The 27,595-nt window shown below is 43.3% G+C and overlaps 1 protein-coding gene across 2 annotated transcripts in view; it reads left to right on the forward strand.

The window, feature by feature from the left end:
- Nucleotides 1-27,255, forward strand: part of LOC111966541 (E3 ubiquitin-protein ligase MIB2) — a 100,228-nt gene extending 72,973 nt beyond the window's left edge. For both annotated transcript variants that reach the window (XM_023991270.3, XM_070444511.1), the window contains 6 exons: nucleotides 16,190-16,316; nucleotides 20,189-20,464; nucleotides 21,531-21,709; nucleotides 23,353-23,546; nucleotides 23,760-23,825; nucleotides 24,026-27,255. In XM_023991270.3, coding sequence (XP_023847038.1) covers nucleotides 16,190-16,316; nucleotides 20,189-20,464; nucleotides 21,531-21,709; nucleotides 23,353-23,546; nucleotides 23,760-23,825; nucleotides 24,026-24,258 — 1,075 coding nt within the window. In that variant the 3' untranslated portion in view covers nucleotides 24,259-27,255. The remainder of the gene's footprint in view (nucleotides 1-16,189; nucleotides 16,317-20,188; nucleotides 20,465-21,530; nucleotides 21,710-23,352; nucleotides 23,547-23,759; nucleotides 23,826-24,025) is intronic.
- Nucleotides 27,256-27,595: the final 340 nt, after the last annotated feature.

Below are 27,595 nucleotides of genomic sequence, written 5' to 3' on the forward strand. Positions count from 1 at the left end.
GCATGTTTGCTTTTGCAGTAAACCTTTTTGAAATCTGACACAGCGGCTGGATTAATAAGACGTTCATCTTTTAAATGATGTAAGATACATGTATTTACAAGAATGTTTAATACAACGAATGGTGTATTTAAAATGTTAGCTCTCTGCAGTTTCACCGGATGTTGGCCTGGTGGGACGTTAGCGTCTCACCTACCCTAGAGAAGATAAATAAAGGTAGAATAAAAAAATTGGCCACTTAGCTTATTCAAGCCTGTCTAAAAATACAACACTGCCCCTTTAAGACAAAAAAAGCTCTTTATCTGACTCGCTTTTCAAAGATTTKCACATTTTATTMTCTTGTAGGAAGCAATCACTCCCCCATTGCTGACTACAAGTTATCTATAACTTGGCTAATAACTCACTCAGTAGCAAAGGATATGAACAAATGCAGAAATGTGCACACGTAGCTCTCGCTTTGATCTCAAAACAAGCGCATCTATTTACAACCTGTCATGCTGTTAAAACATTCCAGTTCAAGGTGAATGGCACAGATCCATATATGGCAATGGTGTATTTGCATATAGGCCTATGATTGGGATTTGTGGGTTTGATTACAGACTCAAAATGGCCAGAAACAAATAACTTTCTTCTGAAACTCGTCAGTCTATTCTTGTTCTGAGAAATTAATGTTAATCCATGCAAGAAATTGCCAAGAAACTGAAATCTCGTACAACGCTGTGTACTACTCCCTTTACAGAACAGAGAGAACTGGCTCTAACCAGAATAGAATGAGTGKGAGGCCCCGGTGCACAACTGAGCACTAAGTACATTAGATCGTCTAGTTTGAGAAACGGACCCCTCACAAGTCTTCAACTGGCAGCTTCATTAAATAATACCTGCAAACACCAGTCTGTGTTCTGTGAAGGGAGTAGTACACAGCGATGTATGAGATCTTCAGTTTCTTGGGAATTTCTCATATGGAATAGCCTTCATTTCTCAGAACAAGAATAGACTGATGAGTTTCAGAAAAAAGTTAATTGTTTCTAGCCATTTTGAGCCTGTAATCGAACCCACAAATGCTGATGCKCCAGATACTCAACTAGTTTAAAGAAGGCCAGTTTTATTGCTTCTTTCATTAGAACAACAATTTTCAGCTGTGCTAATATAATTGCAAAAGGGTTTTCTAATGATCAATTAGCCTTTTAAAATGATAAACTTGGATTAGCTAACCAAACGTGCCATTAGAACACAGGAGTGATGGTTTCTGATAATGGGCCTATGTAGATATTTCTGATCAATTTGATGTTGTTGTAATGGACAAAATAATTGCTTATCTTTCAAAAACAAGGACATTTCTAAGTGACCCCAAACTTTTGAACGGTAGTGTACGTGTTAACAGATGTTATTGCGGGTGTAGCGAAATGCTTATGTTTCTAGCTCCAACAGTGCAGTAATATCTAACAAATTYAAAACAATACACACAAATCTAAAGTAAAGGAACGGAATAAAAAATATATAAATATTTGGACTAGCAATGTGAGAGCAGCAAAGACTAAGATAGATGGAGTAGAATACAGTATATACATAATGAGATGAGTAATGCAGAATATGTGAACATTGTTAAGGTGGCAAGTGATGTCAAGCCTATGTATATAGGGCAGCAGCCTCTAATGTGCCAGTGATGGCTATTTAACAGTCTGATGGCCTTGAGTTAGAAGCTTTTTTTTCAGTCTCTCGGTCCCAGCTTTGATGCACCTGTACTGACCTCGCCTTCTGGATGATAGCGGGGTGAACAGGCAGTGGCTTGGGTGGTTGTTGTCCTTGATGATCTTTTTGGCCTTCCTGTGCCATTGGGTGCTGTAGGTGTCCTGGATGGCAGGTAGTTTACCCCCGGTGATGCGTTGGGCAGACCGCACCACCCTCTGGGGAGGGCAGTGCAGGCGGTGATACATCCCGACAGAATGAGTGCGTGGCCATGCAGTCATGGGTGAACAGGGAGTACAGGAGGGGGCTGAGCACGCACCCTTGTGGGGCCCCAGTGTTGAGGATCAGCAAAGTGGAGGTGTTGTTTCCTACCTTCACCACCTGGGGGCGGCCCGTCATGAAGTCCAGGACGAGGTTGCATAGGGCGGGGTTCAGACTCAAGGCCTCAAGCTTAATGATGAGCTTGGAGGTTACTATGGTGTTGAATGCTGATCTATAGTCAATGAACAGCATTCTTACATAGGTTTTCATCTTTTCCAGATGGGTTAGGGCTGTGTGCAGTGCGATGGTGATTACATCGTCTGTGGATCTATTGGGGCGGTAAGCAAATTGAACTGGGTCTAGGGTGTCACGTAAGGTAGAGGTGATATGATCATTGACCAGTCTCTCAAAGCACTTCATGATAACAGAAGGGAGTGCCACGGAGCGATAGTCATTTAGTTCAGTTACCTTTGCTTTCTTGGATACAGGAACAATGGTGGACATCTTGAAGCATGTGGGGATGGCAAACTGGGATAGGGAGAGATTGAATATGTCCGTAAACAATCCAGCCAGCTGGTCTGCGCATGCTCTGAGGACGCGGCTAGGGATGCCGTCTGGGCCGGCAGCCTTGCGAGGGTTAACACGCTTAAATGTCTTACTCACGTCGTCCACGGAGAAGGAGAGCCCACAGTCCTTGGTAGCGGGCYGCGTCGGTAGCACTGTGTTATCCTCAAAGCGGGCGAAGAAGGTGTTTAGCTTGTCTGGAAGCAAGACGTCGGTGTCCGTGACGTGGCTGGTTTTCCCTTGGTAGTTTGTGATTGTCTGTAGACCCTTCAACATACGTCTTGTGTCTGAGCCGTTGAATTGCATCTCCACTTTGGTCAGACCAGCGTTGAATAGTTCTTAGCATGGGTACTTCCTGTTTGAGTTTCTGCCTATAGGAAGGAAGGAGCTAAATGGAGTTCAGATTTGCCAAAGGGAGGGTGGGGGACGGYCTTGTTGGAGTAGCAGTGGTCGAGTGTTTTAGCAGCGCGAGTACTACAGTCAATGTGTTGATCGAACTTCGGTAGCATTTTCCTCAAATTTGCTTTGTTAAAATCCCCAGCTACTATAAATGCGGCCTCAGGATATGTGGTTTCCAGTTTGCATAAAGTCCAGTGAAGTTCTTTGAAGGCCGTCGTGGTATCGGCTTGAGGGGGAATATACACGGCTATGACGATAACCGAAGAGAATTCTCTTGGGATGTAATGTGATCGGCATTTGATTGTGAGGTATTTCAGGTCGGGGGAACAAAAGGACTTGAGTTCCTGTATGTTATCACAATCACACCATGAGTAGTTAATCATGAAACATACATCCCCGCCCTCMTTCTTCCCAGAGAGTTCTTTATTCCTGTCTGTGGCTGTATGGACGAGTATTTTACAATCCCTAATGTCTCTCTGGATGGAAATCCTCTCCCTGAGCTCGTCAACTTTATTATCCAGATACTGAACATTAGCGGGTAATATACTCGGAAGCGGTGGATGATGTTACCGCCGCTCTGATATCCAAAAGTTCTTCCCAGCTGTATGTAATAACACAAAAAATTGTCTGGGCTAATAATGTAAGAAATGACACATAAAAAAACWAAATGCTTCAAAGTTGCCTAGGAGCTAGAAGCACAGCTGCCCTGTCTGTTGGCGCCATTTCCTATACTAACTTGGGGATTGTGAACAGACCTTTGGTAGCATGTCTTGTGGGGTATGCATGGGTGTCCGAGCTGTGTGTAAGTATTTGTATTTGGCACATGTGACAACTATTTGATTTGATTTCAATCTAAGCCTAATTGAAAGTGTGCACCCTCAGGCCTGGAGGGAAGCAAAAGTAATTATGTTACGCAAGAGTAGTAAAGCCAACTTCACTGGCTCATATAGATGACCAATCAGCCTGTTACCAACCCTTAGTAAACWTTTGGAAAAAATGGTGTTTGACCAGATACAATGCTATTTTACTGTAAACAAATTGACAATAGACTCCCAGCATACTTATAGGGAAGGACATTCAACAAGCATGGCACTTTCATGAATAACTGATGATTGGCTGAAAGAAAAATTATGATAAGATTAGGGGAGTTTTGTTAGACTTCAGTGCGGCTGTTGTCATTAGAGATCATAGTCTGCTGCTGGAAAAACGTATGTGTTAACAGAACGCAGAGGGTGTTCTTTCATGGAAGCCTCTCCAACATAATCCAGGTACAAATAGGAATTCCCAGGGCGGCTGTCTAGGCCCCTTTTTTCAATCTTTACTCATGAAATGGCACTGCCCTTGAGTAAAGACTGTGTCTTTGTATGCGGATAACTCARCACTATAAACATAAGCTACTACAKKGAATAAAATCACCCGCAACACTTAACAAAGAGCTGCAGTTAGTTTCAATAAAGTAAATAGCATTATCAGTGGGTTTTGTGATGAATGAGCCATCTGATTCAATGAATGATGGAGCTTAGTTAGCTTTTTTGCCCAAAATTTAATTGAAAGTGCTCCGCGGCTTTTTACTATCATTCTTTGTCATTTATCTTTGTTTCATAGTGTCATTTCTTTTTTATTCAGTTTAGTCACATGATTTCTCAGTTTGCAGTACATTTGCCAAWCGGTTGTGCARACAGATTTATTTGCCATTCCTTTTGCCTCATCCCTCTCAACCATACAAATGTTAAATTCCTCAACAGTTTTTTGTCATTTTCTCAATGGGTGCATGTTTATTAGTACCTGGAATAAGCATTTTCATAAATGTGTAAAGTGCAGCATCTGGTTTCTCCTCGTTACACACCACAGACCAACAAATATTCTTTACATCAACAACATCGGAGTCACTACAAAACTTATTGTATGACCTCTTATACACTATATTAGGCCCAGCCTTTGGAACTTCGGTTTTCCTAGATATGGCTACTATATTGTGATCACTACATCCGATAGATTTGGAAACTGCTTTAAAGCAAATTTCTGCAGCATTAGTAAAGATGTGATCAAAATTTGTTGTTGATTTAATTCCTATGCCGTTTGTAATAACTCTGGTAGGTTGACTGATAACCTAAACCAGGTTGCAGCTTTTTCATGAGTGGGCAGCTTGATGAAAGCCAGTCAATATTTAAATCACCTAGAAAATATACTTTCTGTTGATATCACATACATTATCAAGCATTTCACACGTTATCCAGATAACGACTGTTAGCACTTGGTGGTCTATAGCAGCTTTCCACCAGAATGGGATTTCGGTGATGTAAATGAACCTGTAGCCATATTACTTCAACAGTATTTAACATGAGAGCCTCTTTAAGCTTTACAGGAATATGGTTCTGAATATAAACGGCAACACCTCCACCTTGCGCATTTCTGTCTTTTCTGTAGATGTTATAACCATGTATAAAAAGACAGAGGAACTTGAAGCACTCGTCCCGCTCCACTACAGCCCCATCGATGTGGATGGTAACACACGACAATTGGTAACACACGACGCTGTGAAKGMCTGAAATCCTGCAGCGCCCGCAAGGTCCCCCTGCTCAAGAAAGCACATATACATGCCTGTCTGAAGTTTGCCAATGAACATCTGAATGATTCAGAGGACAACTGGGTGAAAGTGTTGTGGTCAGATGAGACCAAAATGGAGCTCTTTGGCATCAACTCAACTCGCCGTGTTTGGAGGAGGAGGAATGCTGCCTATGACCCCAAGAACACCATCCCCACCGTCAAACATGGAGGTGGAAACATGCTTTGGGGGTGTTTTTCTGCACCAATTCATGTTGTTACTCAGAGAAAGTTAAATATTCCTCAATATAAAAAAGACACAAGCCGCTAATAATAACAATGCAAGTTTATCGGAACACTTTGTTATCCTCATTCATTGCAGCTGCAGTGCTGGTTGTAGCGTGAGTGGCGTTGGGGAGAATGCACATTTTATGGCTTATAAAAGTGTTAACAGTGCTCAATAGCAACTTAAACATGAACTTACTCATAAAACCAGAAGCTCTTTGCTATATTCGTTGAGTTTCTCTAGTCATTGTTTTAAAAGTTTTGTAATCTCAGTATCAACTTTACTGTGCTTTCGAGACTTCTTTTTATAGTCTATGGCTCGAAGAAACTGTGCAGACATGGTGATCTGAGCTATCTGGCCTGTAGGTTCACTGGATTCGCTCTCTGGCCYTGCCGGGTAGGCGGAGTTCTACCTTCAGACACATGAAAGGGTTCAAAATGGGAACACTTTGCCTTCCCGGCGGCAGGGCTGCTGAATCAAGTGCACCTACCGCCAACCGCACATAACGAATAAAAAAAAATAAGAATGCAAGTCCTGTCTTTTTTACAGAAATGTTTGATGATCGACTAGAAATGTCTTGGAAATCGACCGACCGGTTAGTGACCATTTGCGTTAGAGGCTCAATAATCAAGACACTAATTTCACCAAAGTGGCACCAATCTCATCATGAGCTGCTGCTGATATCTTTAATTTTCTAAGTACCTACACCACCTTCACTACATCAGGTGGATCAAATTGAAGCAGAGAAGGGAAATGTCCCTTAATCCAAGAGATTTTTTGACAGAAAGGAACCCACATTCACAAAAAACGTATTCAATTCACAGGAGATAACATCAGGATCACTATAGGTCTTATTTCCAACAATAAATTGACATGGGATAGCTGTAGAAGCCTTTTTCTTATTCAACAGTTGATTGATGATTTTCCAAGTTGACTTTACATTTTTGAAGAGTCTTGGAATTTGCTAATAAAATATATAATTTTGGGATATCCGAAGTAGATGGGTAAATTTTGTTTTTATGCTTTTTGAAATTGGGGGGGTTGAATTTGTGAGACACTTCTATAAAAAAAAATGTTTTTATTTATTTTTACTGAGGATTCTTTTGAGACCGGTTGTAAACCAAGGTTTCCAGAACCCATTTGCTGCTCTCTTACTAAGTCTAACTAAGGGAAAGCAGGGAAATACAGAATTGAAGGATGTGAGAAAAGTCTGGTAACCAGACTCCACATTGGGATGATTATAAAYWTTTTTCCCATGAAATATTATCAATCAACATTTGAAAGCGCTCAATTACTTTTAAATATTTACTTTTAAATTACTTTTAAATAAAGAAAATATGCTACTATCCATTGCCATCTGTTCATTTCCAGCTGCCAACGAGAAGTGGAATATTGGAAAATGATCCAAAATGTCAGTATTAAGTATACCTGTTTCAGCCACGTTATTCAAAGAATTTGTAAAGAAAAAGGTGGCAGATGAACTGGTTACACTTGTGGGCTTGTAGATGAGGGGATGTAGATAGCTGGAGTATAAAGTATTCAAAAAGTCCAATGTTAGTGAGTGGTTCTCACTTTTAAATAAATTGTTGAAGTCACCCAATAGAAAACAAATGTTGTCTTCATTATTAATCAAATCCAAGGTTGATGCGAGGACATCAATAAAACTACCAATGTCAGTACCGGGTGGCCAATACACGCATCCAATTAGCACTGTTTTACCACCAAACAATTTACAGAAGGGAATTTCTATGAAAAGGTCCTCTCTTACAAAGAATTGAAGACTTTGATGAACAAAAATGGACACACCTCTGCCGACTCTTGAGTTTCTACAGTGGTGAACAACATTATAATGGGACATTTCATAAAGCATTCTTGTCGCTTCAGCCGTCTTCATCGACCTGGCCATGGCTTTCGACTCTCAATCACTGTGTCCTTATCGGCACACTCAACAGCCTTGTTTTTTTCAAATGACTGCCTCGCCTGGTTCACCAACTATTTCTCAGACAGAGTTCAGTGTGTCAAATCGGAGGGCCTGTTGTCCGGACCTCTGGCAGTCTCTATGGGGGTGCCACAGGGTTCAATTCTCGGGCTGACTCTTTTCTCTGTATATATCAACGATGTCGCTCTTGCTGCAGGTGATTCCCTGATCACCTCTACGCAGACGACACCATTCTGTATACATCTGGGCCTTTTTTGGATACTGTGTTAACTAACCTCCAAACGAGCTTCAATGCAATACAACACTCCTTCCGTGGCCTCCAACTGCTCTTAAACGCTAGTAAAACCAAATGCATGCTTTTCAACCATTCGCTGCCCGACTAGCATCTACTCTAGACGGTTCTGACTTAGAATATGTGGACAACTACAAATACTAGGTGTCTGGCTAGACTGTAAACTCTCCTTCCAGAGTCATATTAAACATCACCAATCCAAAATTAAATCTAGAATCGGCTTCCTATTTCGCAACAAAGCCTCCTTCACTCACACCGCCAAACATACCCTCGTAAAACTGACTATCCTACCGATCCTCGACTTCGGCGATGTCATTTACAAAATAGCTTCCAATACTCTACTCAGCAAACTGGATGCAGTCTATCACAGTGCCATCCGTTTTGTCATCAAAGCCCCTTATACCACCCACCACTGCGTCCTGTATGCTCTAGTCGGCTGGCCCTCGCTACATATTCGTCGCCAGACCCACTGGCTCCAGGTCATCTATAAGTCTATGCTAGGTAAATCTCCACCTTATCTCAGCTCACTGGTCACGATAACAACACCGACCCGTAGCACGTGCTCCAGCAGGTATATCTCACTGGTCGTCCCCAAAGCCAACTATTTGCCCGCCTCTCAGTTCTCTGCTGCCAATGACTGGAATGAATTGCAAAAATCGCTGAAGCTGGAGACTTATATTTCCCACTCTAACTTTAAGCATCAGCTGTCTGAGCAGCTAACCGATCGCTGCTGGTGTACATAGCCCATCTGTAAATAGCCCACCCAATCTACCTACCTCRTCCCCATATTGTTTTTATTTTATTTTCTGTTCTTTTGCACACCAGTATTTCTACTTGCCCATCATCTGCTCATCTATCTCTCCAGTGTTAATTTGCTAAACTGTAATTACTTCGCTACTATGGCCTATTTATTGCCTTACCTCCTCACGCCATTTGCACACACTGTATATAGACTCTTTTTTTTCTATTGTGTTATTGACTGTACGCTTTTTTATTCCATGTGTAACTCTGTGTTGTTGTTTGTGTCGCACTGCTTTGCTTTATCTTGGCCATGTCGCAGTTGTAAATGAGAACTTGTAACTGAATGACTCGATGCCTGTCTGCCTGCTTTATATAGCAAGCCATGGCCAAGTGACTCATTGTCTGTACAAGAGAACCATTTTCGTGAATGGTACTGGTAATAAWGTAATAAACTGGCCACTGAGTGTATATACATATAATGGTGTGTAAAGACAGTATGGACAGTATATTAATAGAACAGTTGTGTACAGCAATAATTATATAGGATGAGCCATGACTAGAATACAGTATATACATACACTGATTATACATAACTTGAAAAATGCTTGCTCTTTCCATTACATAGACTGACTAGGTGAATCCAGGTGAAAGCTATGATCCCTTGTTGATGTCCCTTGTTAAATCCACTTCAATCAGTGTAGATTAATGGGAGAAGAGGTTAAAGGAGGATTTTTAAGCCTAGASACCATTGAGATATGGATTGTGTATGTGTGCCATTCAGAGGGTGAATGTGCAAGAAAGAATATTTAAGTGCCTTTGAATGGGGTATGGTAGTAGGTGCCAGGCGCACCGGTTTTTGTCAAGAACTGCAACACTGCTGGGTTTTTCGCCCTCAACAGTTTCCTGGGGGGTGCAACTCAATATTAGGAAGGTGTTCCTAATGTTTGGTATACTCAGTGTATAAAGTGTATAGAACAGTATGTAAACATTATTCAAGTGACCAGTGTTCAATGACTAGAATATGTTATATACAGTGCCTTCATAAGGTATTCATGCCCCTTGTTCCACATTTTGTTGTTAAAGCTTGAATTCAAAATTTATTAAATACAATCAAATGTATTTATAAAGCCCTTCTTACATCAGCTGATGTCACAAAGTGCTGTGTAGAAACCCAGCCTAAAACCCCAAACAGCAAGCAATGCAGGTGTAGAAGCACGGTGGCTAGGAAAAACTCCCTAGAAAGGCCAGAACCTAGTAAGAATCCTAGAGAGGAACCAGGCTATGAGGGGTGGCTAGTCCTCTTCTGGCTGTGCCGGGTGGAGATTATAACAGAACATGGCCAAGATGTTCAAATGTTCATAGATGACCAGCAGGGTCAAATAATAATAATCACAGCGGTTGTCGAGGGTTCAACAGGTCAGCACCTCTGGAGTAAATGTCAGTTGGCTTTTCATAGCCGATCATTGAGAGTATCTCTACCGCTCCTGCTGTCTCTAGAAGGTTTTAAACAGCAGGTCTAGGACAGGTAGCACGTCCGGTGAACAGGTCAGGGTTCCATAGCCGCAGGCAGAACAGTTGAAACTGGAGCAGCAGCACGGCCAGGTGGACTGGGGGATAGCAAGGAGTCATCAAGTCAGGTAGTCCTGAAGCATGGTCCTAGGGCTCAGGTCCTCTGAGAGAGAGAGAGAATTAGAGAGAGCATACTTAAATTCACACAGGACACCGGATAAGACAGGAGAAATACTCCAGATATAACAGACTGACCCTAGCCCCCCGAGACAAACTACTGCAGCATAAATACTGGAGTCTGAGACAGGAAGGGTAGGGAGACACTGTGGCCCCGTCCGACGATACCCCCGGACAGGGCCAAACAGGCAGGATATAACCCCACCCACTTTGCCAAAGCTCAGCCCCCACACTTTGCCAAAGCTTCAACCACCAACTTACCATCCTGAGACAAGGCCGAGTATAGCTCACAAAGATCTCCGCCACGGCACAACCCGGGGGGCGGGCAACCCAGACAGGAAGATCATGTCAGTGACTCAACCCACTCAAGTGACGCACCCCTCCTAGGGACGGCATGGAAGAGCACCAGTAAGCCAGTGCCTTAGCCCCTGTAATAGGGTTAGAGGCAGAGAATCCCAGTGGAGAGAGGGGAACCAGCCAGGCAGAGACGGCAAGGGCGGTTCGTTGCTCCAGTGTCTTTCCGTTCACCTTCACACTCCTGGGAAGCCAGTRTWGAGAGGCTAACACTGGAGTAATATGATCACATTTTCTGGTTCTAGTCAAGATTCTAGCACTGAAGTTTATTTAGTGCTTTATCCGGGTAGCCGGAAAGTAGAGCATTGCAGTAATCTATCCTAGAAGTGACAAAAGCATGGATTAATTTGCTTCTAATGATCATGATCTTTTCCTCAAAGAAGTTCATGAATTTATCACTGCTGAAGTGAAAGCCATCCTCTTGGGAAATTCTGCTTTTTAGTTAGCTTTGCGACAGTATCAAAAATACATTTGGATTGTTCTTATTGTCCTCAATTAAGTTGRAAAAATAGGATGATCGAGCAGCAGTGAGGGCTCTTCGATACTGCACGGTACCGTCTTTCCAAGCTAGTCGGAAGACTTCCAGTTTGGTGTAGGGCCATTTCCGTTCCAATTTTCTGGTAGCTTGCTTCAGAACTTGGGTATTTTCTGTATACCAGGGAGCTAGTTTCTTATGACAAATGTTTTTTGTTTTTAGGGGTGCAACTGCATCTAGGTTATTGCGCAAGGTTAAATTGAGTTCCTCAGTTAGGTGGTAAACTGATTTTTGTACTCTGACGTCCTTTGGTAGGCGGAGGGAGTCTGGAAGGGCACCTAGGAATCTTTGGGTTGTCCGAGAATTTATAGCACGACTTTTGATTATCCTTGGTTGGGGTCTGAGCAGATTATTTGTTGCGATTGGAAACGTAATGAAATGGTGGTCCGATAGTCCAGGATTATGAGGAAAAACATTAAGATCCACAGCATTTATTCCACGGGACAAAACTAGGTCCAGAGTATGACTGTGGCAGTTCCGAAAGCCTTTTGAGGTGGGTCTGTGGACTTTTCCATGTGAATATTAGTCACCAAAAATGTGAATATTATCTGCCATGACTACAAGGTTTGATAGGAATTCAGGGAACTCGGTGAGGAAAGCTGTATATGGCCCAGGAGGCCTGTAAACAGCCCAGGAGGCCTGTAAACAGTAGCTATAAAAAGTGATTGAGTAGGCTGCATAGATTTCATGACCAGAAGCTCAAAAGACGAAAACGTCMGTTTTTTTTTTGTAAATTGAAATTTGCTATCATAAATGTTAGCAACACCCCCGCCTTTGCGGGATGCGAGGGGGATATGGTCACTAGTGTAACCAGGAGGTGAGGCCTCATTTAACACAGTAAATTCATCAGGCTTGAGCCATGTTTCAGTCTGGCCAGTCACATCAAGATTATGATCAGTGATTAGTTCATTGACTATAACTGCCTTGGAAGTGAGGGATCTAACATTAAGTAGCACTATTTTGAGATGTGAAATACCCCATAATGACAAAGTGAAAACATGTTTTTAGAAATGTTAGCAAATTTATTGAATAAGTATTTACACCCCTTTGCTATGATTCTCAAAATTGAGCTCAAATTGAACCTGTGGCCAATTCAATTGTTTGGACATGATTTAGAAAGAGAAACACCTGTCTATATAAGGTCCCACAGTTGACAGTGCATGTCAGAGCAGAAACTATACCATGAAGTCCACGGAACTGTCCGTAGATMTCCGAGATATATGCCTCATCATAATTATATCTGGCAGTGTGCTAGTGGTGACTGTTTAACAGTCTGATGGCCTGGCGATAGAAGTAGTTTCTCAGTCTCTCGGTACTAGCTTTGATGCACCTGTACTGTCTTCGCCTTCTAGATAGTAACGGGGTGAACAGGCCGAGGCTCAGGTGGCTAAGGTCCTTGATGGTTTTCTTGGCCTTCCTGTGACACACACCGGATGCTGTAGATGTCCTGGAAGGCAGGCAGTGTGCTCCCGGTGATGCGTTGAACTGACTGGACCACCCTCTGGAGAGCCCTGCGGTTGCAGAAGGTGCAATTGGCGTACCAGGCGGTGATATAGCCCGACAAGATGCTCTCAATGGTGCGTCTGTAGAAGTTTGTGAAGGTCTTAGGGACCCCCCCCTCAGTGAAAAGCATCTCCTTGTATGGGGAGAATGTTGACTCGGCACAAAGAAAGGGGAAAAGGGAAAACAGTCATTCAGGAAGGCTCCAACACAGAATCATAAAAGAAATGGCCAATCTGTTCTGGAATGTGTCATGTGCAGTGCTTGAGTTCATTMATTTGGCCTGACATCAGCTGCTGCTGCAAATGAAAAGAACATTGCGAATTACAGTATACTGGAGGAGCTCTTTTTACTCATGTATACATACATATATTAGAGTGGGATCTAAGATACTGTATGCATGCATGCTGAAAAATGCCCATGTGTCTGTTTCTTTCATTGTTTAGTTGTTTTGYATTTATTTGTCCACAAAGTAGCATCCCTAAAGGGGTTTTGAGTTCTTCCATTCTTCTGCCGCTCCTCTCCGGTGGTTTTGCCGATATAAATGTGTGTTTGTTTATTTTAGTGAAGGTGTTTATTTTAGTGAAGGTATTTATTTAGTTTATCTGAGGAAATGGGAAAAGAGGGTCATAGTTCTAAAATGATCCTGGGAAGGCAAAGGGAGAGGCAGGCAGCCCATGAGAGAGAGCCTCCTCTCTTTTCTCTTCCTCACAACTATCTTCTTCTGTTTCCCTCTCTTCTAATTCTCTCTTTTTCCCTCACTCTCTCTCCCTATTTCCCTCCCTCCAATCTTCCTCTGGCTCTCTCTCTTTCTCTGTTGACCTGGGCTCTCTGTGCTCCTCCCGAGCTCCCAGCCAAAGGCAAGCCCGTCTGTCCGTACACACCCCAGCTAGGCCTTAACCCTCACACACAGTCCAACCACAACAACATTAAATGTCTGACTCACTCTGTCCCTCCAACTACTTCACATAACTACTCAGCACATAAATACACTGAAAAATGCATTTATCTTTCCACCTCCACAAATCGATTTCACTGAAAAGCGATGTTTATATTCCCCAATGAGTCCACATTTGAGACATTCATTCAGAAACTAAAAATATTTTTTYTCTCTCTAGCGAAGTCATTACCATTGCGTTGGTGTCATGATGTATGAGCTCATGTTACGACAGTAATGCCTCGTATGAACATGCAGGGGTTATGGAAATTATGCAGAGATCTAAACTGAGGGGAGACGACAGAGTGACTGGGCTAAAATCCAATCAGAGACACTTTCCCAGGGCTGCAGGGTAAGGGGGCGGGATTATGAGCTTGTGAAGTGGGGAGGGGCAGAGGTGGTCTGAGAGATGCAGTCTTGATGGAGGAAAGAGGGAGGCAGCTGTGACAACCTCCCTATTCACCCTCTACCCCACTTCCCCTCCTCCCCAAGTGAGTCGCACGCAGGTACAAATTACCTCTGTCCCCCCACCAGTAGTAAAGTATGTACAGGTAACTGCCAAAATAATGGACACTTGAGTAAATGAGGGATACAAAGTATATTGCAAGCAGGTGCTTCCACACAGGTGCGGTTACTGAGTTAATCAATCAATTAACATCCCATCATGCTTAGGGTCATGTATAAAAATGCTGGGCAGGCTATTCTTTTGGCTACCATACCCCCATAGGATGACAATGCCCCCATCCATAGGGAACGAGTGGTCATTGAATGGTTTGATGAGCATGAAAAAGATGTAAACCATATGTCATGGCCGTCTGTCACCAGATCTCAACCCAATTGGACACGTATGGGAGATTCTGAAGCGGCACCTTGGACAGCATTGTCCACCACCATCAACAAAACACCAAATGATGGAATTTCTCGTGGAAGAATGGTGTTGCATCCCTCCAATAGAGTTCCAAACACTTGTAGAATCTATTCCAAGGTACACTGAAGCTGTTCTGGCTTGTGGTGTCCCAACGTCCTATTAAGACACATTATGTTGGTGTTTCCTTTATTTTGGAATTTACCTGTAGTTTGCTCTAAGAGCAACAGTGACTGGTGAGCTGCTCCTAGCAAGGCTGGCTGCCCTGAGGTGAAGAATGACCATATGTAAATATGCCAATCCGCTGGTTGTTTCCCCCCCCAGCCCCCTCTGCTGCTCGTGTACAGTACTGAAACGGATGAGCAATATGTTAATAAGGACTGCACTCTTACTTTGTTGCTATCATAAATAATGCTGGATTAAACCCCACTTATTTGACTCCACAGCAGAAATAGACTATGCTTTCTTTGACCATGCTTTTACTGTACACTACTGTAACTACTTGTACTTAACAGCTACCCAGTCAATTAAGGATATACAGTATAACTATTTATTCTTGAAGAATATAATTTTATAAATGCCTCATTTAGYTTTCAAATTATTTAACAGTAACTTGGAGATGCAAATAGGCAAACCCACTTTAAAATGACATTAGAACCAGCAGATTATAAAAATGTAGATTACAAGGGGGAAACAACTCTGACTAATGGGAAAGAGTCTGGTTCGTGTCTGTTTTTGTGTCTGTCTGCTTACATGTCTGCGTGAACCCTGTCTGCCGTGGCCTGTGAACTGTACGATACTGTGTAGGGCTAATTTCACACGCCATAAAGCAGCCGGCGCAGAGGATTTACACGGACAGCCCTGCTTTACAGCCAGCCAGCCCCTCGACGGACTGCAATATCAGAACCCAGTGCTTGAATAACAAAGCAGGATTATTCAATACACCCGTCCTATTCGTCCTCAAAGCCCCAGCTCAGTCTCTCCACCACCACCACCACCTCTCACTTTGCACACTATGGAGATTGGCGAAAGTCTGTGGAAGTAGTTATAGGAAAACAATTTTGGCCAATATTGGCATGGATTAGAGTGAATTATGATGAGTGCTTGAGGAAGATTTAACTGAGTATGGGAATGGTGGAGTAGCTAAGTGACTGATGAGAGAGAGACAAGATGGTGTATGACGGGGGGGGGGGCGGGGGGGGTGTTAGGAAAGAGCGCCAATCCATTATGCAAGTTCAGCCGAGAGCTGGAGGTCAATGCTGTTTAGAGCCGCTGCTCTCAGTAAAACGCTTAGCACTGCCTAATGGAAATCCCTGCCCCATGTTGGGGCTCACTGGCTCTGTTGTTTCCTTTCCTTCTAATGGTGGGTTAGTTTTAGCTCGTGAAACAGCCGTCTTTGTGCCATCATCCAAATGCCCGTTAAGCTACCGATTGTGACGCAGATACATTTGTCATACAAACCTTCTCTCTGATTCCAGGGTTTCCATGGTTGTGTGTTAACAGTGATTTATAATCCATAAAGCTGTCCCCAAGGYACAAAACATGTCCATATGAGTAGTGCACTATATGCTCAATCTGAACCCGAGGCCATTTGTTTCCACAGGGCCACGGAGAAGATCTTGGCTCGGGCGCGTCAGCTGGTGGATGTCAAGAAGGAGGACGGCTTCTCAGCTCTGCACCTGGCCTCCCTCAACAACCACCGAGACGTGGCCGAGATCCTTGTAAAAGAGGTAAGGAACGGTGTGGAAAAAAGCTGTTTCTCTCACCCTCTATTAACACTCAGCAAAAAAATAAACGTCCCTTTTTCAGGACCCTGTCTTTCAAAGATAATTCGTAAAAATCCAAATAACTTCACAGATCTTCATTGTAAAGGGTTTAAACACTGTTTCCCATGCTTGTTCAATGACTCATAAACAATTAATGAACATGCACCTGTGGAACGGTCGTTAAGACACTAACCGCTWACAGATGGTAGGCAATTAAGGTCACAGTTATGAAAACTTAGGACACAAAAGAGGCCTTTCTACTGACTCTGAAAAACACCAAAAGAAAGATGCCCAGGGTCCCTACTCATCTGCGTGAACGTGCCTTAGGCATGCTGCAAGGAGACATGAGGACTGCAGATGTGGCCAGGGCAATAAATTGCATTGCCCGTACTGTGAGACACCTAAGACAGTGTTACAGGGAGACAGGACGGACAGCTGATCGTCCTCGCAGGGGCAGACCACATGTAACAACACCTGCACAGGATCGGTACATCCGAACATCGCACTTGCGGGACATGTACAGGATGGCAACAACTGCCCGATTTACACCTGTAACGCACAATCCCTCCATCAGTGGTCAGACTGTCCGCAATAGGCTGAGAGAGGCTGGACTGAGGGCTTGTAGGCCTGTTGTAAGGCAGGTCCTCACCAGACATCACCGGCAACAATGTCGCCTATGGGCACAAACCCACCGTTGCTGGACCAGACATGACTGGCAAAAAGTGCTCTTCACTGCAGAGTTGCGGTTTTGTCTCACCAGGGGTGATGGTCGGATTTCGTCGAAGGAATGAGCGTTACACCGAGGCCTGACCTCGGGAGCGGGATCGATTTGGAGGTGGAGGGTCCGTCATGGTCTGGGGCGGTGTGTCACAGCATCATCGGACTGAGCTTGTTGTCATTGCAGGCAATCTCAACGCTGTGCATTACAGGGAAGACATCCTCCTCCCTCATGTGGTACCCTTTACTGCAGGCTCATCCTGACCCAACAGCATGACAATGCCACCAGCCATACTGCTCGTTCTATGCGTGATTTCCTGCAAGACAGGAATGTCAGTGTTTCACATTGGCCAGCKWAGAGCCCGGATTTCAATCCCATTGAGCACGTCTGGGACCTGTAGGATCAGAGGGTGAAGGCTAGGGCCATTCCCCCCAGAAATGTCTGGGAACTTGCAGGTGCCTTGGTGGAAGAGTGGGGTAACATCTCATAGCAAAAACTGGCAAATCTGGTGCAGTCCACGAGGAGGAGATGCACTGCAGTCCTTAATGCAGCTGGTGGCCACAACAGATACTGACTGATACTTTTGAGTTTGACCCCCCCCCTTTGTTCAGGGACACATTATTCCATTTCAGTTCGTCACATGTCTGTGGAACTTGTTCAGTTTATGTCTCAGTTGTTGAATCTTATGTTCATACAAATATTTACACATGTTAAGTTTGCTGAAAATAAACGCAGTTGACAGTGAGAGGACGTTTATTTTTTTGATGTGTGTGTGTGTGTGTGTGTGTGTGTGTGTGTGTGTGTGTGTGTGTGTGTGTGTGTGTGTGTGTGTGTGTGTGTCTAGCTATATACAGTTGAAGTCGGACGTTTACATACACTTAGGTTGGAGTCATTAAAACTCGTTTTTCAACCACTCCACAAATTTCTTGTTACCAAACTGTAGTTTTGGCAAGTCAGTTAGGGCATCTTCTTTGTGCATGACACAAGTAATTTTTCCAACAATTGTTTACAGAGATTATTTCACTTATAATTCACTGTATCACAATTYCAGTGGGTCAGAAGTTTACATATACTAAGTTGACTGTGCCTTTAAACAGCTTGGGAAATTCCATAAAATTATGTCATGGCTTTATAAGCTTYTGATAGGCTAATTTACATAATTTGAGCCAATTGGCGGTGTACCTGTGGATGTATTTCAAGTCCTACCTTCAAACTCAGTGCCTCTTTGCTTGACATGTGAAAATCCAAAGAAATCAACCAAGTACTCAGAAAAAAAATTGTAGACCTCCACAAGTCTGGTTCATCCTTGGGAGCAATTTCCAAACGCCTGAAGGTACCACGTTCATCTGTACAAACAATAGTACGCAAGTATAAACACCATGGGACCACGCAGCCGTCATACTGCTCAGGAAGGAGACGCATTCTGTCTCCTAGAGATGAACGTACTTTGGTGCGAAAAGTGCAAGTGAATCCCAGAACAACAGCAAAGGACCTTGTGAAGATGCTGGAGGAAACGGGTACAAAAGTATCTATATCCACAGTAAAACAAGTCCTATATCGACATAACATGAATGGCCGCTCAGCAAGGAAGAAGCTACTGCTCCAAAACCGTCATAAAAAAGCCAGACTATGGTTTGAAACTGCAATTTTGTTTAATTTTTATTTATTTTATTTTTGTCATTTAGCAGACGCTCTTATCCAGAGCGACTTACAGTAGAGTGCATACATTTTATTACATTTTACATACTGAGACAAGGATATCCCTATCCTTGGAGGGATGGAGACAAAGTTTGTACCTCTTGGTTTGATGAAACAAAAATAGAACTGTTTGGCCATAATGACCAGCGTTATGTTTGCAGATGAAAGGGGGAGGCTTGCAAGCCGAAGAACACAATCCCAACCGTGAAGCACGGGGGTGGCAGCATCATGTTGTGGGGGTGCTTTGCTGCAGGAGGGACTGGTGCACTTCACAAAATTGATGGCATCATGAGGGAGGAAAATTATGTGGATATATTGAAGCAACATCTCAAGACATCAGTCAGGAAGTTAAAGCTCGGTCGTAAATTTGTCTTCCAAATGGACATTGACCCCAAGCATACTTCCAAACTTGTGGCAAAATGGCTTAAGGACAAGAAAGTCAAGGTATTGGAGTGGCCATCACAAAGCCCTGACCTCAATCCTATGGAAAAGTTGTGGGCAGAACTGAAAAAGCATGTGTGAGCAAGGAGGCCTACAAACCTAACTCAGTTACTTACACCAGCTCTGTTAGGAGGAATGGGCCAAAATTCACCCAACTTATTGTGGGAAGCTTGTGGAAGGCTACCTGAAACATTTGACCCCAAGTTAAACAATTTAAAGGCAATGCTACCAGATACTAATTGAGTGTATGTAAACTTCTGACCCACTGGGAATGTGATGAAAGAAATAAAAGCTGAAATAATAATTCTCTACTATTATTCTGACATTTCACATTCTTAAAATAAAGTGGTGWTCCTAACTGACCTAAGACAGGGAATTTTTWAACTTCCAACTTCAACTGTATGTATAACCCCTTCGCTCTCTGCTCCTCAGCATTATGAAGGAGACCTCCCCCTGGTGGCTGTTAACAGTTATGACATAGTTGGTTGTGGAGCAGCTAGAAGTGTTGTTTCCATGTAACACCTTCAAGGACTTGTTGGCTTAAATTGAAGTTTCCAAKAAACTTTCCTTAATGCTGCCATAACAGCATTCTTCGGAACTGGGACAGAAATGCCAAAGTATAGCATTACAAGTACTAGAACAAAACAAAATAAAATACCTTTTTGAAACAACAGTGGATAGAAATCAGTTTCAGTGCCCACATTTGTTTAAAATCAGGTCAATCAGTGAGGTACAACACAATATGGACACAACAGCACAGTAAAATAGTTACAGATACCAAGCAGTCACAGGACAGCTACGTAAAAAGCAAATGCATGCAATGTAACATTGGTACCTGCTGAGTCTTCCAAAAAAGGAAAAATGATAGCAACACCCAAAGATGGCCAACAAGGTTATATTCAATGCACTTTGACCTTTTTAAGCTTCAAAAGGAACATCCCAACTAACTTTCTCTCACCCCTCACCCACCCTCTCACAGGGCCGCTGTGACGTCAACATCCGCAACAACCGCAACCAGACGCCGCTGCAACTGGCGGTGACGCAGGGCCACGGGGACCTGGTGCAGCTGCTAGTGGTCGAGGGCGCGGACGTCAATGTGGAGGACGAGGATGGGGACACGGCCATGCACGTCGCCCTCAGCCGCCCGCAGCTGGCCAACGCCACGCTCACCCCCGCCACCACCAGCACCACAACCACCACGCAGGAGAGAGGAGAGGGGGGCCCGGGCTCGTCATCATCCTCGCTGTACTGCCAGGTAAGACTGTGAGGAAGGGTGTGATTTTTCTTGATTCTTGGGTGGTGCAGGAGAAATTATGCAAAAAGAGATGTGACCGGAAGAGAAGGGGAGACCAAAATAAGGGAGAGACCTAGTTTTGAATGAGACATCAAATCACTGAGAGAGAAATGAATTCTCCTTATTTTATCTAATCATCTTCCCTAACTTCAAATAGGCACAATCACTCCTCACCTCTCAATTGTCATACACAGGTCTGTTTAAAAAAATGTGTTCCTTCTATTAGCTAGGTCGGTTAATGCAAATCATCAGCATTGTTTTCTAGCAGCTGCTGCCACTGGCACTGCCAAAGGGTATCGGCACGACCCCAAACACTGCAGTGCTCAAACAATGCTGGCCATCCGCCAAGCCATTTTGGATAGGGGAAACACACACTGTACATAAGGTGGCTRGTCTAAGTACCCTGTATTCACATTGTCAGCAAAGGAGGGGAGTTCTGGATTTGATTGGATTTGGGCTTGTCTTTCTCCAGCTGGGGTGCATTGGGTTTAGTGACATCACTCCCTTGCTGTACTATAGTCTGTATGAGGACCAGACATCCCCTTTGCATTTAAAAAAAAAAAAGAAGAATTTTTAAAAACCTTTTTATTTAACTAGGCAAGTCAGTTAAGAACAAAATCTTATTTTCAATGACGGCCTAGGAACAGTGGGTTATCTGCCTTGTTCAGGGGCAGAACGACAGATTTTTACCTTGTCAACTCGGGGATTCGATCTTGCAACCTTTCGGTTACTAGTCCAACGCTCTAACCACTAGGCTACAGGTAGTAAACAGGTGGGCAGCTTGCATCTGACGTGCCGCTGATTACTAGAAGATTATTGCTTAATTGATACGAATTAGCAATTACTCGTTTTTAGTGTCATCTGACGTCCCCAGTAATCTTGTTGTGGTTGTTGTACACTGTACTTTCTGTCTGACTCTCTCTCTCATATCCTGTGTGTGCAGCTTTGACTCTCATGTGATTCCTTTAATTTACAAGAATAAAGGCTCGCCAGAACTCAACTCTCCTCCCCCCTCCTTCCTGTGTAGCTGAGCAGCTCGGGGCTGATGGGTAACACGGAGCTGAGCGTGGGCGCAGCCATTGCCTGTTTCCTGGCACAGGAGGGCGCCAACATCAACTACGCTAACCACAAAGGCAAGAGCCCGCTGGACCTGGTAGCTGACACAGCCGTGCTGCAGCTCATCAAGAGCTTCTCTGAGAAGCAGAGGTATGTACAACTACTGACTGGCTGGCTGGCTGTATGGGCCTTAATGGTTCTACTATTATAACAGCACTTTTTACACTCATTGCTATGAAGGGTCAGCATGGAGATTATGGCCCCAATCAGACATACAGTGGCAAGGAAAAGTATGTGAACCCTTTAGAAATACCTGGATTTCTGCATAAATTGGTCATAAAATTTAGATCACAAAAATAGAAAAACACGGTCTGCTTAAACTAATAACACACAAACAATTATACATTTTCATGTCTTTATTGAACACACCGTGCAAACATTCACAGTGCAGTGTGGGAAAAGTATGTGAACCCTTGGATTTGGTTGACCCTCCTTTGGCAGCAATAACCTCAACCAAACGTTTTCTGTATATGCGGATCAGACCTGCATAACAGTCAGGAGGAATTTTGGACCATTCCTTTTTACAAAACTGTTTCAGTTCAGCAATATTCTTGGGATGTCTGGTGTAAACTGCTCTCTTGAGGTCATGCCACAGCATCTCAATCGGGTTGAGGTCAGGACTCTGACTGGGCCACTTCAGAAGGCGTATTTTGTTCTGTTGAAGCCATTCTGTTGTTGATTTACTTCTGTATTTTGGGTCGTTGTCCTGTTGCATCACCCAACTTCTGTTGAGCTTCAATTGGTGGACAAATAGCCTAACTTTCTCCTGCAAAATGTCTTGATAMATTTTTGAATTCATTTTTCCGTCGATGATAGCAAACTGTCCAAGCCCTGAGGCAGCAAAAGCAGCCCAAAATCATGATGCTCCCTCCACCATAGTTTACAGTTGGGATGAGGTTTTGATGTTGGTGTGCTGTGCCATTTTTTTCTCCACACAGTGTTGTGTGTTCCTTCCAAACAACTTAATTTATTTTAATCTGTCCACAGAATATTTTGCCAGTAGCACTGTGGAATATCCAGGTACACTTTCGCAAACTTCAGATGTGCAGCAATGTGTTTTTTTGGACAGCAGTGGCTTCTTCCGTGGTGTCCTCCCATGAACACCATTCTTGTTTAGTGTTTTACGTATCGTAGACTTGTCAACAGAGATGTTAACATATTCCAGAGATTTCTGTAAGTATTTAGCTGACACTCTAGGATTCTTCTTAACCTTAACCTAGGATTCTTCTTAGCATTCTGCGCTGTGCTCTTGCAGTCGTCTTTGCAGGATGGCCACTTCTAGGGAGAGTAGCAGCAGTGCTGAACTTTCTCCATTTATAGACAATTTGTCTTACCGTGGACTGATGGACTCCAAGGCTTTTAGAGATACTTTTTTAACCCTAGTCATTAGCCTAGGGGTTCACATACTTTTTACAACCTACACTGTGAATGTTTAAATTATGTATTAAATATAGACAAAAAAAATACAATAATTTGTGTGTTATTAGTTTAAGCACACTGTTTGTGTATTGTTGTGATTTAGATGAAGATCAGATCAAATTTGATGAACAATTTATGCAGAAATCCAGGTAATTCCAAAGGGTTCACATACTTTTTCTTTGCCACTGTAAATGGGCTTTAAAATAAGTGGAAAAGATGAGAACAAATAACTAACCAAAACAAAGAAGATAAGAGAACAAATCCTATCGTACACTATGTGTACCAATCAGTCTTTCATCCATCCGTTCCTCCAGGTTGCAGCGGCTGCAGGCCATCACGTGCGGCACGTCACTGAGCAGCACCAGCCTGCGGCGGGTCCACACCACGCCCAATACCATGACTAACCTGGCCATGCCAGTCCTGCCGGGGCCCAGCGAGTGTCTCATCTGCTCCGAGCTGGCGCTGCTCGTCCTCTTCTGCCCCTGCCAGCACAGCGTCGCCTGTGAAGGTAGATGGGGTGTGTGTGTCTGTGCAAGAAAGAATGTGTGTGGGGCAGCTGGAGCAATAAGACTAGTCATGGACTAAAATGTATCCATTGGAAGTGGTTTTAGTCCAGGACTAGGTTTAATCAGTCTCTAAGAAACCGGCCTTTGGTGTTCCCACAAGATCTTAATGTTTGGGATCTGAAGTAACTCCTTGTGCCTCTCCCTAATCTCTCCAGAGTGTGCTCATCGAATGAAGAAATGTATCAAATGCCAGGTCACGATCACCAAGAAAATAAGACAAGGTAATGATACCACAGATGACTAGAAGCCATTTCTTGTTTTCTGATGTGTGTCGGTGAGGGGCATTTGTAGTAATTGATAAATAGAAGCTACAACATAAATAGATGTCCTGATAATACTAGTACAGATCACAATACCTTTTAGTGGAGTGTGATGTTAAATGGTGAAGTGAATGACATGTATCCCCCTCCTCTCTCTCCAGACCAGACAGAGGTGGACTGCAGCCCGGACTCGGAGCAGCACAACCTGCTGGAGCAGCTGCAGTCGCGCTACCGCCAGATGGAGGAGCGTATCACCTGCCCCATCTGCATCGACAACCACATCAAGCTGGTCTTTCAGTGCGGCCATGCCTCCTGCATCGACTGCAGCGCTGCCCTCAAGACATGCCCCATCTGCAGGCAGACCATCCGCGAGCGCATTCAGCTCTTCGTCTGACCCAGGCCCCCGTCCTCCGCCTCCTTTCTCCCCCCCCACCCCCCATGAAGTGGCTCAGGGGTGGTCAGCTTGTTGCCCGTTTTCTGCTGGTGTCCGTTAGTCGGTCAGTCTGCTCCTCAGTCCTTTGGGATAAGCCACTTGCTCGTCCATCCTGGCTCAGCCGCTGCGCTGCGCTTTGTTGTGTTCTGTTAAATGAAGTTGCGCCAGGGGTGTAATCATTACGCCGATTCTGTTGCAAAACGTTTTGCCACAGAAACTGTTTACTCCAAACAGAAAAACACAAACTAGAGTTTCTATTGGGAAAATTCAGGTAGGTCCCTCCGTGTTTCGTTCCATTTGCTCTGTTTGCTTCCATTTTGTTCTTAAACAGTAAACGGTTTCCGTAATGAATACACCCCAGGGTTTCCAGCAGTGTCACATAGCTGAATATGGTCATACTGACTAGATTTATTTAGTTTTTTTTGTTGCCCATTTCTGCATGGAAAAAAATCCAGCCACTACCCCTGAAAGGCTCTGCAATGCTTTCTCTGTGGCCCCCAGTAACCAGCAGCCACATCCGGTTACATCAGGAGGTGGTGGTGGTGCCGCAAGCTCCACTCATATTGGTGAACAAGGAGGATGTCCCTACGAACCAGGGAGGATGTCCATCTGAATAGGCCCTCACCTGTGCTGCTCTAAGAGGATGTTTGTTATTCCCCATTTGATTGCACCCCGTTTGCCTGTCTTGCCTCCCCTGTTTACAAGGCTGCAGAGAACTGTCCATCTCCCTGTCTTGAATCCTGTGTATTATGTTTGCTCTCCTTCGTATGAAGCTCTTTGTAATAAGTGTTAGTCTCCAGAGGGTGATGGTATAACTAAAGGCTCCTCTGTATAGCCCCTGCCACTTGCCGTACATACGTAAGAGGAAAATACACACTATATGCATGAGTACATGCATATTCTAAGCTGAAGACTTTGTTGTGGGTTTGGTTACATGTGTGGTTTTAAGAGTACCCGTAATTAGTACTGAGTTATTCATGTCTGAAGATGTTTCTATTTAGCTAAAGTCATATTATTTTTGGTGTTTGATCAGCAAAAAAAGGATTTCTGCTGTAATTTCACCCAAGCCTATGTCCTTCTCTACTCAGGGTCCTGATTCATTGAAACAGTTCTAGTATCAAAAGGGTTGTGGAATGTTTTGTTTTTGTCAAACGTTTTTACATTAGAGCCTTCTGACAATTTGGTGTGCATTTACTAAGGGACTTGTAGATATCTAGTAAAACAACAGCTTGGACTGTTTTATAGCAGAATAGACGTGTGGATGAGTTCACTTCAGCCCAACATACCTTTCTTGCTTTTGGTATGAAATTAATGTTGAAATACACCATTGTAGAGAGAGGTTTGCATGTTGCTTTAAAAGAAAGGAAAGACTTATTTGTCAGATGTCGCAGTGCAAGTCATTTTCCTTATACCATCACCCAGATACCTATTGTTCTTTTTAGATTTGTATAAAAAGCATGAACGAAGCCCGTGTCTGTTGTCTGAACCTGAGCGCCTCTGTCCGTCTCCTCAGCGTGTAGTGTAGCGTTGTACTGCCCAGCATGTGCGTTAGCTGCCCATCCGCTTGCTAGCATCATCACACTCAGCCTCAGACAGGGCTCAGCCAATTGGGTGGTGCAGAAAGGTTTGTCATTGAGTTTAGGTCAACTTTGGACTCTTGCGGACAGAATTACTTTTGATTTCTGGAAGCCTTGGTGTCCTTTGGATAGAGGAAGATAACTCCTCCAATACAGAACAGAAAGGATTATTAGTCAATCGAGGTGTGTAAACTTCTATAAAAGCTGAGCCAGAAAAATGATGTATATGCTTGTTCTATATTTTGTCACAATGTGGACTTTTGGTAGCCTTTGGACTTGTAATGTATATTTTTTCTCAAACAGTATTGTAAACATTGAATTAGACATGGCAAAAAAAAAAGTGGAACTGTGCATCTGTAGTTACCTGTCTCGCATCATATTCAGCCTACTTAGAAGAAACCCTCCCCAGTCTGTTTGGCAAAGCATTTTGGATTGTACATCATCCTTTGTATTTTTTGGTTTGTTTTCCAAAGGGCTTATGTGTTTTTTTTCTAATTATCTATTTGATTTTTCTATTGTAAACTTCCAGTAACAGGGGTTTTGTAGATCCCAGCTTTCGGTAAGCCAATTAAGATGTACATTTTGAATGTCAGAAAAAATGTAACCTGTCTTACTCTGCCTTTTTGTGGAAAGGTTGTAAAGATGTGAGAGAGGGCACAAACGGGGGAAAGTAAGGTTTACTCTAAGAAGTACTACTACACCAGTGCCAAATCTTTAAAAGGATGTGCACAGGACTGCACAGCCTAGTTCATCTAGATATAATGCTCTAGCCATTATCAATGTTCAAGTCGTTTTGAAATAATTGAATAGCACTATTGTGGCTCCCTATGTTGATTTTGTCTCTCAAAACTATCATAGCTATGTACTATTTGGGCAAAAGAACAAGAGCATATTTTGAGTATGCTATGGAGTTTGGACAACAGGCTGTAGGGTACTAACAAAGTAGTGCACTACATGGGGAATAGGGTGTCATGAGACGTCACCCAGTCCCTCTTTCCCAGCTTSTCAATGACAACTGATATTAAAGAAGAAGAAAGAAAAATTGGAGCCAAAACTTTATTTTATAATTTTAATGAATTGAGAGAGTCTTTGTGATCATTTATGATTGTCATCTGGTGTCCTACATTGGGTCATGTGAGTATTCTCTGTACACAGGTAAAAACAATTCTTTAGGAGAGCCAGGAGGTCTGGAAATGTACTACTAGAGGTTTGCTATGAGAACTACATATACTATTTAAGCAAGAAATGTTACTATTTGTGTGTACAGCACTTGGAGTTCTGATGTTGGCCTTACTGTCCATTCCTCCAACGTTGACGTGTTTGTTCAGTTGTATTCTGTCCTAAAATATTTTGCAATAAATATGGAACTGTTTTATAAGTATTTGGTGTTCTGCGCTTAATCAGTCACTGTCTCCTCCCAACATGTACAGTGCATTCGGAAAGTATTCAGACCCCTTGAATTTTTCAAAAATGTATAACGTATTTTTTCTCAATCTACACACACTACCCCATAATGACAAAGCAAAAACACATTTACATAAGTATTCAAACCCTTTACTCAGTACTTTGTTGAAGCACCTTTGGCAGCGATTACAGCCTTGAGACTTCTTGGGTATGATGCTACAAGCTTGGCACACCTGCATTTGGGGAGTTTCTCTCAAGCTCTGTCAGGTTGGATGGGGAGTGTCGCTGCACAGCTATTTTCAGGTCTCTCCAGAGAT

This window comes from Salvelinus sp. IW2-2015, linkage group LG7 (assembly GCF_002910315.2).
Source record: "Salvelinus sp. IW2-2015 linkage group LG7, ASM291031v2, whole genome shotgun sequence".
In the NCBI taxonomy this organism is placed as follows: domain Eukaryota; kingdom Metazoa; phylum Chordata; class Actinopteri; order Salmoniformes; family Salmonidae; genus Salvelinus; species Salvelinus sp. IW2-2015.